This window comes from Corvus hawaiiensis, chromosome 12 (assembly GCF_020740725.1).
Source record: "Corvus hawaiiensis isolate bCorHaw1 chromosome 12, bCorHaw1.pri.cur, whole genome shotgun sequence".
Lineage (NCBI taxonomy): Eukaryota > Metazoa > Chordata > Aves > Passeriformes > Corvidae > Corvus > Corvus hawaiiensis.
Window position 1 is genome coordinate 9,803,661 of NC_063224.1, and position 18,934 is coordinate 9,822,594.

Consider the following 18,934-nt stretch of genomic DNA (forward strand, 5'->3'; position numbering starts at 1 on the left):
ATGGGAGGATATGATTTTCTCAAATTGTAGTTCATACAGGTTTTTTTTTTCTTTCAATGAATAACAAAACAATCCTTTAACCTTAATTACTTACTTGTTCTTTTTATATACCAGTTACATCTTAATATTCTATTTTCACACAAAGGTTGAAATCAAATAGGGTTGTACTCTCTGAAAAGCAGTTATGTGGATAAGAATGCAGAAGGAGGGATGCAAAGCCACTTATATTTTTTCTTGTTTCTTAAAAAGAATCAGGTAACTTTTGTTGTTAACAAAATTCCTGAAATTTTTTAACATCAATTTTGTTTAACCAGATCTGCATACTGCCACCATAAGGCACTTGTTTTTAGTGTTTCTATGTCTTTTGTATCTTGCCAGTGCAGTTGTACTCACCCTTTCTTACTATTCAAGCACCCTTAAGCATGTGCTTAAGTCCTGTTGACTTGAGTAAGAGGGCACCTGCTGCCTCCCAAAGGATTTAAGCACATGCTGAAGTATCTGTTGAGTAAGAGTCTTGGCTCATAGTAGCTGATTAGGAAACAAATTGAGATGATCAAGGTGAAGGGAAAGAAGGGCAGAAACCAGAAATTCCTTTGCAATTAAGATGAAATGCAAAACATTATCTTTGTTCTAACCAAGCAGGATGTAAGACAGCAGGGCTCGTTCTGCAGTTCCTGCTCATATTTCTCATTTTCACGGCTTCTGATCAATGCATAGTCTAATATATTTTATGATAGGATATTGGTTTTATATGTATTAAAAATAAACAAATAGAAACATTTTACAGTAGGCAGTCATCAGTCTTTCCAGCTTTCTTCAGTGTTTATGCCATTTTAACTTTTGTGCATATTCAGTGCAGTGCAGTTTGTGGCTCCAGTAAGTGGGGCACACCTTGACAGTGATCTAAGGGCTTTTAGAAGAGCATTGGCAAAGCCCTTTGTGGGTCATTACTGTTTGTGACTTAGGACGTTTCTTTGTTAGATTCTTCATTTGGAAGAAATAAAAAAATCATCAGTCACATCCAGGGATGCACTGACATAGAAATGGAGTGGGATTACATTCTTTGGAGCCTGAGGACAAAGATTAAACACACAAGGCTATTGCAGCAGCAGGGATCCCAGTCTCCAAGAGGGGAAGGGCTGACATGACAAAGCAGTTAGTGGCACTTCTCAGCATAAATGATATTCAGTCTTTTATTATTCTAGTGTAACTTTTTGTTGTTGTTGTTGTCAAAAAATTTAGTCTTACAAATAAATAACTTTAGGGTCATCTAAATAGCAGCTGCAGAAATATTAAGCCAAGAAAAAGCAGCACACAGAATACCCTTTCAGAAGCAGAAGGCAGATATGGAGGCCTGGATTCTGAGCTGGTACAAGCTGGTACAGCTCCACAGACATCTAGTTGAAATTATGATGTTTTAATATAAAATATATAAGAAAAATATAAGCACCTGTTTTGTTCATCTTTGCATATTTGTATTTGTGTGCGTGCATAAATGTGAATTACTGGGGTGGCTATTTCCTTGTGACAAAGGTAGGTGAAAATCCCATATTTGAAGTTTGATTTGATTGTTCCAAAATAGACATGGGGTCTAGTTCTGCTGTAGAAGAAATGCCCATTTTCAAATTTATTATTAAAAAATCAGGAAAGTATTTTTTGCCTAAGAATATAAAAAATATATGTATTCTAACACTTGAGGTCTTTTAATAATTCAGGAAAAATCAACGTAGGATTCATAGGAAAGGTACAGTGCAACTATGGACAGACTGCAGACATTTCTGAAAGCTGCAATTTTTCAAGATGATGCATTTCCTTCTAGTAAAATGATGTTGTCTCTTTTCAGATTTATAACCATTTGAATGGCCTTGTGACCCATCCATAGAGATACTACTGTCTTGTAAATTATTTATGCTGTTTTTAGAATAGTAGAGGGGTAAAATATCTCTGTAGTCTTTGTTCTTTGTAGTCTGAAATGCTGCTAATTTCATGTATTAGTGACTATACTTGTAGGTTTTGCTTTACAATGTATGAAGTAAGTCTTAGTTCCAAGTGACTCCACAAATTGGGTTGGTTTGGATACACTTAATTAATGTTAATGTTTTTCAATGACACAGTGAAATGTACATTACTTTCAATAGTAAGATAAGAACACCATACTATTGAAAATCTTATTTGTATGAAGAACCATGGTTTGATTAGGTGAGTTAGTCCTGACTTCATATGTTTAGCAAGGTTTGCATAGGCCAGGATTTTTGTTTTCTAGGTTAATATTTAAGCTAGCAATTCAGAAAGCAAGATTTTCTTCTTGAGGGAATTCTTAGCCTTTTGAGAACAAAATTTTTGCATGACTCCATTTTGCTGTATAAAGGATATTGCAGTTTACTGGGTGCAGTCAAAGCATGGACTGTTGTTAGGGTCTGCCACACCTGTAAGTGCCTTCACACAGGTGTTTTGTGGTCTGAATTGTTTGGGTTCAGTGTGAGATAGTTCTGTTTTGGAGAGTATTGGAAAGTTAAACTGTTAGAGACAGTGGACTAGTGCTTAAGCAGAAGCATGGCTATTTAATTTCAGAAGTTACCTGTAATAGTTTCAGTTTCAGTAACAAGGGCAACAGGTTTAATAATTAGGGAATGAGAACAGAAGAGTACACTTACTGTGGCTTCTTTTAATCTTCTGAAATCTATGTGCAGGTATGCATTTATTCCATTATATGCACCTGGCAGGGTTATTCCATGTATTAATAAGACAAATAATACAACATAAGGCAAAGTGGCTGTTATCCAAACAACCTGCAGACAACAGAGATCCCAAATCAGCTGTTACAGAAGAGTTAAGAACATGTAGTAAGTACAGATGGTATTTTCTTGGTTCAGTCCGTTCAGTTTGATGGAGAAGCTCTTTTTAGGACATGAGGGAAAATGCTGTTATGTGTCATGAATCTTTTCATATATAGGTTTATAGATACGAGTAGGAGACTGTTTTGATGGACAGAAGACATTGTCAGTGTGTGTTAGACTGCTGATTAGCTCCTCATCTCTATGTTGTTTACTAAAAAGTGCAGTCATTGCATGATGTTAGGTGATACTTTCATGAAAATGTACAAAAAGCTCCCAGGTGTATCCAATGCTAGAATTTCTTTTGAGATACTTTCTGAGGGATGTCAAAGAGTGATTTCAAATGACTTTCATCAAATATTTCTCTTGACATGGCATTTTATATAATAAAACCAAAGCCTCTTACAGCATTGAAACATTAGTACATTTGGCTAAGAATAGGATGCACATTTAAGATAATTTTGAGTATTTCAAAACATTTGCTGGATGAAACCTCTAATATTGAATTGAAAATAATGCATTAATAAAATTTCCAGTTGGAATATCACACAAAAAATGTGATAGTTTGGTCCTTGAGAATCCCTCAAAATCAGTGACTTATTTTCTTGTTTTCTAAAATTAGGAGACTTCTTAAGGTAGACAAAAAAATGTAGTCAAGATAGAAGGACAATATTAGCTCTACCTTTCCTGAAGTCTTCACGCCTTTCCAGAGACTAAAGAAAAGAATGATTACCACCACCAAGAGGCAGAGGGAAAGTTGCCAGCGAGGCAAGCCAAGGTCGTGGATTCCACGGCTTTCGTGCAGGTGCAGAACTCCTCGCCTACATACCAGATACACAGAAACAAAGTGAAGTCACTGGGGGAAAAAGGCTTTTGCACTTCCCATGCCGTGGGCAGCAGGAATGGGTGCTGCACTGCAGCAGTAGTTGCCCTACTGGCATCAGTGGCAGTCAGTGAAGGTGTTTTGTGGAGCTTTGTGTTGTGCTTCTCCCCAAAAGGCCTGTATGGTCTCACGGGCCCATCGCTGTCTGTTTACACCACAGTGCCATAATGATAACACCCTTTCCTTCACTGGAACTGTATGGGGAGTTCGGAACACTGAACAGATGTCCAGAGAGACTGCAGAATCTCTGTCCTTGGAGATCTTAAAACCTGGCTAGTGAAGACCTGGAGCAGACTGATTTACTTTTTAAGATAGCCTTGATTTTGGTTAAGGAGTTGTATTAGATGACCCTCAGAGACGTCTTTCAACCTATATTATTTTGTGATTCTAGATCAGTGAACAGCTGACTTCCTGCTTCTCTAGTTTCTCATATTTAAGAAGAAGTACTGTATTTTTGAACTGTTTCTGTTCTTGCTTCATAAGTAGACAGATGTTTGTCCAATTCTGCTAACAAAATAAACTCTCAGAATTCACATGAGTCAAAAAGAAAGGAAAATCACTGGTAGTAAGACAACTAGAGTTAGTGTTTTTCTTGCAGATTGTTGTTATTGAGAAGAATGAAAGTAGTTGAGAAATATGTGCAAAAATGAGAAGAGAATGTTATGGGGGAAAAGACAGAATAAACGTTAACAGAGCTGACAGGAAAACAGGAATCTATTTTATTATGCTGAACAAAATGCAAGAGCAGCTAATAAATTGTTTAAGCTTTCTGTTATTCTAGTCAGAGCTCTAGAAATAGTTAATTAAAACAGCACCAAGAATCAAACAACATGCACTAGTGTCAACTAGACATCTAGAAATCAGGGATTTGTGCAAAGGAACTTGGTTTATACTAAGATTGCATCCCATGTAAGGGAGTGTAAATGACATTTGCAATGACTCTGAGATTGTACATCTGGGTTCCAAGAGTCTTTCTGCCTATCTGCAGGAGGGGCAGGAATGTGAAGGGCTCTCAATTTGAAGCTGCATTCAGACATTCTGGTTCCTCTCTTGGGAAATTTCTTCTCATTCTCTCCTTCCCTATGCTCTCTGCTGGGAAGATTCTCCTAGTCACCCCAGAATGCTGGCACCAGTTCCTGCCTTCCACACTGCATTCAGCTAAAGGGAAATAGTTCACCTCCACCGAAATCTGCAAACAGCGATTTGTTTGTTAGTGCCACTGACTCTGTTTAGTCTTTGTCCCCTTTAATATGGCATCAGACCCTGAACAGCCAACAGGCAGCTCAACTGCTTGGTACTCACACATAAGCCCTACTAAGAGCAAATTATTAAGGAGGCAGTGGGGCAGCTGCTCAGTGGGATTCAGTAAATGAAGGACCCAGTCATAGTTCTAATAATAGGAAATGATGGAACCAATAAATTCTTCTCTGTGTCTTGGTTTTCCCATCTGTAAAATAAGGATTATTATAAATGTGTGCTTTGTCTCTACTCTGAGCAATTTAGAACAGATTTGTTATGGAAGGGATGAATATTTGCACATAAACAGGGAACCAAACCAGGAAAAAAGAAATGCCAAGGGTTGTGATCTGAAAATTACTCTGTATCATTTTCAGTCCAAACCATTTAATCTATAGCCAGAAAACAGGATTTAAGAGTTTTAGGTGTAGACTTCTCTGGGATGTTTTTGTCAGACTGGTAAGGAGCTTTATGTACTATTCATCTCTAGTCAGATTAACATTATTGTCTTCTAGAAATTTAGAAAGTTTTGCATAAATAGATTAAGTTTAAGGTCTTGGAGTAGACCTCATTTTTTCAATCCAAAATCAGTTATAATTTTCATTTTCAGTCCAAATATGTTTACACAACTCTATAGGTTCATTCTTTCTCTTTTTATTAGAAGCAAAAGTTACTTGCTTGAATTTGATGTGTTCAATAGAAGGGTGTCATTTATATAAATTTGAGATGCGATGTCAGATTTCAAAAACGTCATCACTTATCAGTAAATTAGTATGTTAACTAACAAATGTGTTTGTTAGTTAACATGTTAAGTACTTCTAGGAATGCCTAAGTACTTCTAAAAGTTAGTAGTCATATCTATGAGATCAAACCCAAATAGCTTGCATAAACTAAGAATCAGCAAACTGGATAAGGTATAAATAAGTATAGTCCTGGTGTCCCAAGCTGTATTCCCTATTCTGGTAGTTAGACTATGTTTTTATGATTTAAAACTTAATGCAAGTTGTAGATTGAAGATGCTAAAAGAACTGTCAGTGTATACAATGTGCAATCTATAGAAATTAAATTGCATACTCAATTTAGAAGGCAATTTGAAGCATGATAATTGTGCTCAATTAGAAAGATCTTCTACATGCATCTTCTGTGTTATATATTTGGGCAACCATAGTTCAGTCATCATTGCTGCCAGTTTTCTTCAGAGCATGAAATGTGCTTTTCCTTTACCTGTGGAAGGTTAGGATATCTTTATCCAGCTGATGTGGATAGAGCCCTTTTGCAGGGTTTGCCAGGTTCCAGGTATTTTTATTTCACGAATAGCACTGCTTACATTCAGCTGTAGTTTTCATGGCAGTTTGTGTCCACGCAGCAGTGGGGCAGAGCTAGTGGTACAAAGCCATAGACCTGAGCTGGCTCCATGCAGGTTGGACACCAGGGTCTCCTGACTGTGACTCTGGGTTGGGGGTGCGGTGCAGGGAGAGCAGAGTGGCTCCACATGAAGTGCCACAGGGTAGCCTGGCTCAGGCCCAGCTCTGCCATACATGGGGCTGCTGTCTGAGCTGCTTGGGTGCCTCTGGGTGCTTTGTAAAGAGCTCTGAGTAGGCACAGCTGCAATTCTGAAGGATATCCTGGCTCTGGGACAGTGCTGTCCTACAGCCCAGCACACAGGAGAGCAGCTGGGTCATCTGAGGTGCAGTGCATGTGCCCTGTGTGCCTCACCCCTACCCTGGAGCGCTGGGCACAATCCAGGGGGATGCCAGGGGGATGCAACAGCATCTGGGTTTTTCTCTAGATATTTCAGCTCCCTCTTGTGTTGGAGAACGGAGCTGTGTAATGGACTGCAAGCTAGATTTTGGGAATCACATAATTTACTAGTGGCACCCTGGCTGGCATATAATAAGTTATTATTTGTACTTAATCACAGACTATACTGAGGTGGAAGGGACCCTCAACGATAGCTGAGTCCAACTGTTACATCTGCACAGGACATTTCCAAGAGATGTCCACATCTCCCATGCCTGAGAGAATTATCCAAACACTTCTGAGCTCTGTCAGGCTTGGGGCTGTCATCACTTCCTTGGGGACCCTGTTCCAGTGGCCAGGTACCAGCTTGGGTGAAGAACCTTTTCCTGATACCCAACATAAACCTCCCCTGACACAACTTCAGGCCATTTCCTCGGGTCACTGTCACCACAGAGAAGGGGTCAGCGTCTGCCCCTTCTCTTCCCCTCACAAGGAAGTTGTAACTGCAATGAGGTCTCGCCTCAATCTCCTCTTCTCCAGGCTGAACAGACCAAGTGCCCTCAGCTACTCCTCCATATGGCTTCCCCTCAAGGCCCTTCATGCTCTTCATAGCCCTCCTTTAGATGCTCTATAGCATCTTAATATCTTTTTTATATTGTGGTGCCCAAAACTGCCCCTAGCACTCGAGGTGAGGCCACCCCAGCGCAGAGCAGAGCAGGACAATCCCCTTCCTTGCCCAGCTGGCCCCCTGATGGCCTGTTCCCCCCCAGGACATGGATGTCCCTCCTTGGCTGCCAGGGCACTGCTGACTCATGTCCCAGTCTGTCTGTACATCCAGGGTTGCCTCATTGCAGGTGAAATGCTATTTCTTTTTGAATCATGATAATACTGAGAATGTTTATCTCAATGCACTGAAAACTTCATTTTCTCACTAACTTAGCAATTCTGACCTCCTCTGCTACTGTGCCCCACTTCAGCACATTCATGGCTCTCCAAAATTTACTGTTTCAGAAGAGCTGGATGGAAAGACCAGATGTGATTAGCAGAATATAGGGCTATCCACTCTTGTTAGTTCTTGTTGCCTGATTCAGTTTTTGTAAGCATTTACAGGCAGAGTTGCTTATGCTGACTTTTGAAGTGGTATTTTCTCTTTTGGGAGAAGTTGCTTCACAATTGTTTAATGGGGACAGGTTCCTGCATCTTTGGAGCATACAGTGTTGATCACTCCTTTGATGTGATATACTGAACTATGTGGACCCTTTGCCTGGGGTGACATTTCCAGCGAAGACTTGTACCCCAAAGCACAAACCTATTGGTCCATAAAAGTAACCTTTGTTGTATAGGGTGAGGGGTTTTTTTCAAGGACAAATGGGGTTTTTTTTCCAAGGACATTCTTGGTTCACACACTCATAAATTTCATAAATATGATGTTCACAAATATGACGAATGTAAACTGCCATGATTGAATCTTGGTTTTATTCCTTGTTCTTAGGTAGATTTTTTGCAATTGCTCACAGCTGGGCAGACTTTGAATTCTGTGAATTTCCTTTACTGAGTCTGGCATGAAAATTTCCCTGTAAAATTTCTCATGCAGAAAGAATGGATTACAGCCCTGAGAAAAAGTGCTGTCAGAGGGAAATGGCTGTAGCCCAATATGTTTGTTGACTATTTCACAGCTTTGTCTAAAAAATTGCCAGGATTTGTTCCTACAACAGATCATGTTTTTTTGCAGGCACAGTACCTTGTGAGAAGAATAGTGCTTTTGTTCCTCCAAACTGGTATTTTTTAATTGTCAGCATAAATGCAGCAAAATGGTAACAGACTTTTCCCAGACACAAGAATGGAGAGAACAAATATAAAGTATGCTTGTGTTCAGACAAAGCATTTAAATAGGAGCAATATGGAGTGGATAGGGGAACTTTATTTGCAGTGATGTACTTCTGTTCTTCAAAAAAAGAGGTTTATATTGAATTATTTTAACATGTGTGGAAAGGATAGAAGGTTCTTTTCCAAACCACTGAAGAGGGAAGAAATTAAAGTAATGGGTGTCTCTAAAGAAATGTGGAGTTGACATTTTATTCCTAACTGGATTTCTCTTATGTCTGGCTATTACTTAGCAGAAAGGCACCAGTTGTTATTAGATTTTAGCTTGGTTTGCCAAGATTACAGTGTACAAATATTTTATCCATCTCTAATGAAGTACCGCAGAGATCCCATTTCTTCCTGTGGTAAGAAGCTGTCCCCATGACATCAGTGACACATTGGCCTGAATTAAACCTCTACAACTGAAACCAGACTTAGTAAAATGAAACTCTCTAAAACGCCTCAGTGTAGAAGCACTTCAACCTTAAGTTCTGCCCAGCTCTTGAGGCTTGAAAACAAATGCCAAATATGTTTTTCAAAGTTCTCCTGTTGTTGCTTTGGCATGGAATTTTCAACTTCAAATGATTACTTCTAAGTCTGAAGCTTAGAAGTTTCTCTCTGCTTTTCCTCACAGCCAGATACTGGGCAGCTGATAGATTTGGCCCAGATTGCAAGTGTTCCCTTTTCTCACTTAATATCAGTAGTGACAACCAGCATATTTCTGCTGAATTTGAGGTATCTTTCTTGTAGTATTTGATGAACTGTCACATCACAGTACTCCCACTTCCTCCTACAGTTTATCCCTGTGCTGGTGGAGATAGAGGCAGTCAGCTCTGGCAGCTACAGGGCTTTAGGAAATAATCAACTCTAAATTCATGGTCAGGCCAACTTAGCGTGAAGGAATTATGTCCCAATGAGAAGTGTCTGCTTCTTTTCAGGATAATCACACCAGCTCTCTCCTTGAGGCCTGTCTTGGAAGTACCTCTTTTCAGTAACTCTCCAGCTGCAAAAGAAATGTTTGGTGTTTCTGGTCTCCCTGCTTCCCCCTCAGCCTGCCCACCAGAGGCCAAAAATTTGTGTGTGAGTGTTCTGATGTAACTACACAACCTAGAGAACCAAGTTTAAGCTGTATCACTTCCCATTTCCTGACTATGGCACTAAATATGAAACTTTATAATCTGAAGATTCAACTCTCCCTGTTGTAAGAAGACCATGGGCATGAATTAGGTTATTTGATATAAGAAAAGAAACTGTTTTCTGATTTTGTTTATTGGATGGATCTGAATACACTAAGACTTTGTACAAGTTTGGGTCCACACCTGAGCTGTACAGCTGGACCTGATGAGTGCATCCAAATACTGGCTAAGTGAACATAATGCCCCTTGTGATTCCCTGTTTTTACAGCTGAGAACACAGATGTTGTAGACTGTTTTAAGTAAGTGGTTACTCTTCTCACTTTTGCAGTGTAATCTAGTCACTAATAAGTACAGGGCCTAGTGACTTAATTACAGCCCCAAAATTCAGGGATCAAAGCATAACGAAACGTCAAATTCCCTTTTCATTTTTGCCTTCTGAAAACTGCACCTTGAATCTACTTAATGATGAGAAAATAACCATAATATTTCAAGTTTCAGTGTACAGACAACCATTAATTGAGCTGTTCCCCAGGCCAGTGGAACTAAATCAAAACATAATGAATTGATTCTACCACAACCTCACCCACTACAAAGTTAAAATCATTACCCAAGTATGATGTGATAGCAGAAGTTGCACAGAACCATTTTAAATAATAAAAAGGCAAAGCAAGAATATAGGGATTGCATTTTACTTTACTAAGGCTTAAGCACAAGAAAATTAAAGAAACCCTTTTTTAAAGTGCTGTTCAAATTAATATTCTCTAAAGATGCAGTTCTTAGTCTTAAGATGCTGAATGAATAATTTCTTCTAGTTCCCGTCAAATCAAGTTCTTTGACTAGAGGCATATATAACCTTTTGCTAGGAATGATCTGTCTTTACATTTGTGTTGTGAGCACATTGTAAGGGCAGCAGATTTTACAGCTGTCATTATTTGCCATTCTAGTGAGCTCCTTTGAACTCAACCCCCCATCTTGTTTTCAAAGCACTGTGTTTAGTTTACCCAAACCCCTGCCAGCAGTTTGTGTATCACTACTGATCTTTCACCATGCTGTCTTCAGAGAAGAAACAGCGGCCACAAATGTTAAAGAGCTATAAAGAGACCCCCAGATCCCTACTGTAACCAGGCATGGTGTAACATACACTAGGTTATTTATAGTAACAGCGTTTTCCCTTTATTTCTACAGGGTTGGACTATCTGCTTAGCAGGTGTGTGCCCTGATATCCTTCTATTCCAAACACAGAAATATTTATTAATTGATTATTCAGATTAATTCAACAGCTGGTTCAATAGTCTGATGCTCATCCCCCTTTCTTTCTCCTAATCAAATCCCATTTTCCCCCATAAGTCCACAATGAAAATATTTACACAGAGATTGGTGTCTTTGTTTTGTAGTTTGGTTGTTAATTTATATACCTTGTTGGGTGTGATTCCAACTGTTTGATTTGAGTGTGCCTTTGCCTGTCTTGGCCCGTGTTGTAGAACACTTTTGCTTAGGATTTGGTAAAAGCCTGTCCTTCTATAACTTGGCTCTTTCATCCTGCTCAGTGTTTCATCCCACTTCATTGAACTATTGAAGCAATGGAACACACAGAGGTCTGCTGTTGCTCTGAAATATTTTGCAAGTAGAGAAACAGTCCAAATCTGTTGAACAAATGGTTATTTTAAAGCCTTAAACTCAGCTCAGTTTTGGCATGCAGTCATCTCTGTCAGAATATTGCTGTGTTTCCTTGCCCTGGCAAAGCTGGTGCAAGAAAAAGTGGCACATCAGAGCAGATTTGTGTCTTGTCCAATTCCATTTTGCTCAATAGAAAGCACTGCATTAGTACAGGAGAAACCAAAACTCACAGAGGCAAAAGCCTTAGTCACCCAGGAATACAGACCAACATTACAGCTCCATTTTAACCTTAGTCCTCTGATGCTCATTCTAGAGGTTGAATACAAACTATTTTACCTTCAAGAGGAAACTCCCTTGGACATAGAATTTTGAATAAATAGCAAAGTCAAGTCAACACTTACTCATAAAATTCAGCTGCAGGAGTGAGCTTGTACTTTGAGTATTTAGTACCATTGCCAAGCACTGATGCGTTGAAGAGTTTGGGATCTGTACAGTTTGGGCTGTTCCAGCTGTTGTGGCAGTTCGTCCAGGGGAGCTCAAATGTGAATGATGAAAATAGGTAATACAGAGACCAAGCTATGATAACGTTGTAGTAGAAACCCACGTAAAGAGCTATGAGTATCACTGCATAGCCTACACCTAAAGAAAAAGGAAAACTGCATTATACATTGCATTTGACATGCAACAGTATACACTGGAGTTAAACTCAGCCACACATTATTGCAAATTCATTTCAGCTCTTCACACCAATAAAAGGAACTTTTGACATTTGCATACACATATGTGGACACAATATCCCTGACCTCTAAACAAAAAATTACAGAAATGGTTCTGGAAAATGGCTGGCTTTTATCAAATCCAGTTGTTTGTCAGAAAAAGAAATTAAGCAGTGCAATGTCAAAATTTGTCCTTGTACAACTCCATTGCTGATTTGCTTCCAATGCAGAAGATTGCAAGCCCATGTTAGGAGCGAAAGTAATTTCATCTTCATGACGTCAGAGACCTTGGCAACTTCTCTTGGAAAAGTAAAGCTTGACACTTAAATGAAGTTTCCCTATGCCTCACATTCCCACCCTGAACTAGTTTGGAACAGACACTGATCCCTCTCTTGTTTCTCTCCCATTACTGCTCTCTAGATTGGCTTCCATCAGCATGTAACTGGCTCCAAATCATGCATGAAACAGTCTGTGCTGTTCCACTGAGGGTCTCCAGGTGGTTTTTGGGCATGCCAGTAAATCTTGGTGAATATCAGGTTGGGGTTAAGCTGTGTGTGACATTCAGTCCTATTTACTGTCTCTCCAGGATTACAGAATTCCCAGTGTAAGCAATCTCTTTTGACTTTGAACGTTTGCTTTGTATTTTTGCATATCGTGAAGTGTGGTTGGAGGGCCCGTTTAGCAAGACAGCCCCAGAAAGGGCACATTCTCCTCATGAAAATGGACATTTTCCAGTGGTTTGGGAGGAAGCTTTGGTACTAATGTTGGAGCCCAGTAAAAGTTGGTTGGCAGAATTGTTCAGGAATCTTGCTTTGCCTTGACTTCAATCATTCCTCCTTTACCGTGTATGCAGCTTTGTTCTCTGAATCCTCCCTCAAAGTTGTATGTACTGCATATAACAGGTAGAGACTACATCTTATGAACGTCATCACTGTACTGTCACAGTGACTAAGTGCAAACCTTTAATTCTAATTTTCTGCAGTTTAATTTTTTGCATTGGAGGCCTAGCAGTTGGAGATTATTAGGCTTTCTTATTAGGCTTTTCTTTTTCTTATTACTTATAAGGAAGTAGCAAACACTGGGTATTAATCCTTGGTTTAAAATTTGCAAAAGGAACAGATGCTGACCCTGAAGGAGTTGGCAGTTCAAAGACTGCTGCATGTACAAAAGTTACTCTTTGCTCTGCAGGAGGCTTTTAATCTGTAAACCAGTTTGCTCATCCCTAACAATGGGGAAATAATTGCAAAAGTAAAGATGAAATAGTATTTTCAAATCCTTGGTTCTTAAATGAATCTAGTACTTGAACACTCAAACTCTAGTGATACACTATGATCAACAGAATGGAGAGGAGGGAGGAATCCCCCAAAGGACTAATTCTTAAGTATTAAGGTGAATGCTAAAACACTAAGTATGGATAATATATGAAGTACTCAAATTAGATGATTGTTGTTTAAAAAAAGTGTTCCTGAAATTCCTCCAAATCAGGAGGACAGTGAGAGATGTTTCATATCAAGACTAAAAAATACAGGATCAAATGTGTTTTAAATGGCTCTTCTCTGTGATCTTAAGAATGTTCAGGAATGAATTTGCTCTTATGTTTCTAGGTTTTCTTAAAAGTAATGCTGCACCACCCGCAGTCTAAAATAGACCGTGGAAAAAAAATGCAGAGATGAAAACAGACTGTGTTACAAAGGTTACAGGGTATATTTGTAATTGCATGTGTTATGATAGGATCTCATTAGAAGTAGAGTACTTAGAGTTCATAGCAATAATATTCATAGCTAAAATTAGTACTATAGTGCTGTTCATCTAGAGAAGCTGTTATAAATTTGTGTAGACTGTGTACTTTTCCTTTGAGTGAGAGATTTGAGTTGTCCCAGAAACAACTCTAAAGCATTAGCAGTAAAATGTGTTTGCATGTTATCAGAAGTTTTAGTTAAAACTTTAAATGTACTGAGTTTATACTGAGGTGCAAATATGTCTCAATACTTATTACTTTTTGAGAATCAAATAACTTATGCTATTCTATATCCTTGTAATATGAAACCTTAAAAATCAACAGTAATGTATGTTTAGTCTACCTTGAAAATGTCAGCTTAAAAACTCAGCTGGAATGTCAACAAGAATATACATGAAATAAGTTCTATTTTCCTTTCTCATAATCTTTTTGATCCTGAAGTCAACACGGAGTACCTCTGAGCACGGTGGTATTTGGCTCAAATGCTTTGAGATCCTGAAGGTCTAATTTTCACTTTTAGGTTTTCAAAATCCTCATTGTCATCCAAAGGTATATAAATAATACCAACAGAAATTTTTATTGAGCAAGGGTATTCAGGTTCCCGGGTGCTGGGATGAATTTTATCTCCCATGATGGGATTATAGAAGGGCAGGGTAAATCTGTATGGTTTAATTTTAAAGTTTTGAAGCACATTATTTTATTAGCTCGCTTATTTATTTTTTGTTATATCGCTGATTTTGCTGTGAGTTTTGGGTTTGACTGGGAAGAAAAACCTCCCTCACTTTTCTTATTGTGTAGCTCTAGACTGCTTGAAGAGGAAAGCTGTATTTTGAGAAAGAAGACTAACATTTACTCAGTGTAACCTATATCCAAGCAGCGGATCCATCAAGTTTGGATTGCTATTGTTAAGCTCCTCAGCTTTCCTGAGTCCCAGGATGAACATGATCTGAATTTTAAGGTTCTAAGGTCAGCTGAGCTTGCCTGGTTTAATTTCAGATATCTCTGTGTTGAAAAGGCTTTTGCATAAGATTTTAGATACAATCTGGTATACATACAAAGGAACTTATATTTTTTGCTGGCAAGGAATGCTTAAAAAAATTCTTGAGGTTCCTTAACAAATGCTTGTTTCATGTACAGAACACATATGGCTTCTTTCACACACTGATCACTTCCTGATCAAAGCCAAGCACCCTGAAGCACCTAACCTATTTTTTTCCTTGCAGAATGATTGTAGCTCAGTGCACAAAGAACACGCCACAACCTTTTATTCAGGGATGCTGGAGAGTTAATCCTAGTGGAAAACACACAATAGTAATAATGTTCAGATTTTAGTAAGTGTTTTTCATTGCTAAATCTGAAAAATGCTTTACAAAGACTATCAGAATCATTGCTCCCAGTTTATTGAAGGCAGGAAAACTGAGGTACAGAGATACCACAGAAAACTCCTGTGATGTTACAAGTTTAGTGGCCAAACCCACAGTCTTCACAACTCCATTTTAGTGTTGTAGCCACTGTGGTATGTTGACTTCTGCAGAGAAAGCTCCATGCCCTGAATGGAGTAGTGATTATCTTAGTCAATGGGAGGATAGGGCTGAACTGACCTGGGTGGGATTTGGTATTTCCAATGTTTGGATTGGCAAACCCCTCCCTCCACCTGGAGATACCCAGTTCCTCCCACTCCAGTACACAGGGGAGAGGGAGGGCAGGGCTGAACTGCTCCTGCTCATTGGCCTCTGTTGCAATCACCCTGAAGATTGTTTCTTTGGCTTTTCCCATTTTGTGCTTCACCTGCGGTAACATAAAGACTTCTGACTTCAGGGGCTGGGGAAAGGTCACCAAGTACCAGGTTGTCTGTGAAAGATGAGAGATCTTTACATTGTTTGTGATCACGCGTGTGTGGCACCCTCAGGTGCTGTTCAAGGGAGCAGAGGGACACTTACCTTTGAAAACTGGACAGATTTTCCACACAGTGGCAGCCCCTTCTCGGTTATATTGTCCCAGTGCTAATTCCATATAGAACAGGGGCATTCCAGCAATGATTAAGAAGAGAATGTAGGGAATAAGAAAAGCACCTGGAAAGACAGTAAGTAGACAGTATAGTCTTTGCATTTGTTGCATTTTTATTTCTCTGTTGCTTACTTTTACTGGCTAAAGACAAAACCACTGCTTTTGGGAAATAGCAAGAAAATATCAGGAAGGAGTAACCCCTGTTTTCTCATTCCTTATCTGTATTTTTTAAAGGTCTTAGAGCTGGAATCCATGAAAAAAGCTGTAGGCCATAACTCGTATTTCCCCCTAATGCTTCCCCTCTGCTTTTTGGCTTTAAAGAGAAAAAAAATGTGTCCCTGCAAATTAATTGCTAACTGAAGAAGAAAAGATGCTGAACACACTTGCATAGCTGAAAGGGAAAGGGACTATCAAAAATTTTGTTAAGTTTTTTTTTAGTGTATTATGTTCAGAAGGGAGCATGGAACCAGTAACAGATGAAAAAAATGTGAGATCCTGTAATTGCAGCTTAAACCACTGTGTGAAGTGTCTGCAGGAACTGCTGGCTTGAAAATTAATTACTACTGGTTAATTATATAGAATTTGGGCATCCATGACCTATTTTGGATTTTGCTATAATGAATTCCCATATTCCTATGAAATGGGTCAGACAACACACCCCTTTCCAACCTATTGATGCTCATGTGGAGGTTCCATCCTGTGGAGGATGTGGAGGTTCCTGCTAGGCCCAAGTACAGCATCTTGATATTGCAGCAGGACAGTGCTGGGCTTGCTGACACTTTCCTGGAATGCATCACTTCACAAGGCTTAGCATTCTCCTGTGAGTTTTTACTGTCACTGAGAAACTGTTGCCTTTGGAAAAATCTTGGTGTGTCAGCTACTATAGCATAAAAAGTATTGCCAGCTGAAATACAAAAGGATCATCTAATGTAGAAACTATTTGTAAATTTCTTAGTTATTTTACATGATCCAGGTCACAGAAAGAAGATTGTCCCAGTGCTTGGCTACATGTGATACTGTAAAGCAATTATAGCTGGTGGCATGTTTAATAACTGTGTACTCTGTCAGTTCTCTGCTTTGTGGTACATGCAAAGAGTAGCTTTTATTATATTGTGTAGCTTGCTTGGTCAAGAACAGTTCAATTAATATGAAACTTGCCTGTATTAAAACCATTATTGGATTGGTTTAATAACTAGAGAGCTGACAGAGTAATTACATACCCTGAATAACTGACTAATGTCCCTAGGAGTTACCTATGGAAAGGAAAGATTGTGAATATCATGGTTGAATTTTTCAGCAAAGGAAAAACAACAGCAGTTTGTCTATTTCTCCCAATAGCAAGCAGTACAAACTTTTGCAAACCTTTAAAATCTGTTGTGCTGGTTTAGTAAATTTGAAAACTTCCTTTGTAAAAGGAAGCAAGTTTACATGGCTCCTAAATTTATACACTCACAGAAGGTAAAAAGCTGAAAGCATGACTGTAGCTTTCTAAAACATGCCAGTAAGCAGAATGAAGTGCATATTTAAAAAGTATGTTTGAAACTATTGTTGTGCTTTTAAAAGTCTGAATGATTGTTCCTTTACCTTTTGAGCTTGCTTTTCACAGATATTACTGGTGTAAGGTGCCTAGCAAAACTGCTCAGAAAGGGAATTTTGACTATATACTGGAGAATAGAATGGAAAAACAAACTCTGCTCTCTTAGTCATACCACCAATCTACTTCTAAAAGTAACGTGCTGTAACATAATGGTAAGGACAATGTATTCAGCATTCAGTAGTAAGTTTAGTCATTTGAAAGTTGAAACCTTGCAATGAAACAGAGACAAGGTATATCAATAGAAAGAAAGAATAGCTAAGAATAATAGCTTTGAGAATGCATATTAAAAATTGAAATATATTGATTTTATCACTTTGGGGGCAAGAATTTTCTTCATGATGGAGTGTAATGTAAATGCAACCTGCATTTGCATAAGCTACTAGAGTATCACTGATACATTTTTGGTAATATTTTAGTGTTGCTTGTAATCTGTTTTCTATGATTGTCATGTTGAACTGTTGTATGTTTGAATACTGTACAGAAAAAAATTTATAGTCAACAGATACTTGATACCCTGCAATTCTGAGCTTTGTTCAATGTTGCAACATACTCAGCAAAATCAGTCTGGGATACTACATATTGCTTTCACTTTATCTAGTATCTGGAAAAATTATTTTAGGTGGTTTTACTGTCAGATTTCCTGCAAGTGAGCTTTTGAAGTGCCATACTTGTCTTGCTTTGATCGTATTACAGTGTATGGAGCTGACTCACAAACCTGGCTTGTATTTGGGAGGTATGGAGTGATGTTTGATTAATGTCATGAGACTGTGGAAAACATGATGCCTATTCAGGGAAATTTTTATTTGAGAAGATTAATCCTGGGGATATGTAGTGGACATACCTATTAAATGCTAGTTTAAAATACGCAGTTTTTATGTATGACTAATACCAAGATGAACTGTGAAGTGCACTGTACTTAGGCATACTTGCTTAAGTGTCATCTGTTTGGCTGCGAGTCATTCCAGGCTTTAGTTAAAGGAGGTTTCTTTCTTTTTTTTCTTCCCCCGCCCTGCCCCCGCAAGGGATTAATAAGGTGTGGTGTAATTTTCATCAAAGAGCAGTTACACAGTATGGCAGGGCTTCATAGCTGGGTTACTTTTCAGGTGCGAAGTGATTGAAGTATTTTGAAATTGAAATAAATACCAAAGTAAGGGTGCTTAGTCATATTAATTTGACTTAATGTTTTGGAGTCTTCTAGAAACTTCTTGTTTAGCAGCTTCTGGTTAGGTCAAAAATAACAAAAAGTCAGGTATTTTTGTAAGTATCTTTATATTTGCTCTTATTTTCCTTGGCAATATCCAGAATCCGTTTTCACAGTGTTCACTCAACCCTTTCTGGGATCAAGGCCCCCTCAAAGAAAAATAAATGATGGTCAAAGTATCATTCAGATTTTCACATGAAGTAGATACAGAATAGAATAGTCTGCAAATTCTTGTGAACAGCTTGTGTGTGAGAGCTGACCAGTGTCACAGGGTCTCCATCATTGGGCTGTTTTGGAACTGTCTCCTATGAACAAGAGGTGTTGTTTGGAAGACTTCTTACAGTCCAGTATTGTGTGAGCATCCTT

General features: G+C 38.7%; 1 protein-coding gene across 1 annotated transcript in view; it reads right to left on the reverse strand.

The window, feature by feature from the left end:
• Positions 1 to 18,934, reverse strand: part of SLC6A2 (solute carrier family 6 member 2) — a 62,499-nt gene that overhangs the window by 24,934 nt on the left and 18,631 nt on the right. Inside the window, exons 2-5 of the mRNA XM_048316941.1 lie at positions 15,704 to 15,835; positions 11,711 to 11,948; positions 3,517 to 3,655; positions 2,655 to 2,789 (exon numbers count right to left, since the gene is read on the reverse strand). Of these exons, the coding sequence (XP_048172898.1) occupies positions 2,655 to 2,789; positions 3,517 to 3,655; positions 11,711 to 11,948; positions 15,704 to 15,835 (644 nt within the window). The remainder of the gene's footprint in view (positions 1 to 2,654; positions 2,790 to 3,516; positions 3,656 to 11,710; positions 11,949 to 15,703; positions 15,836 to 18,934) is intronic.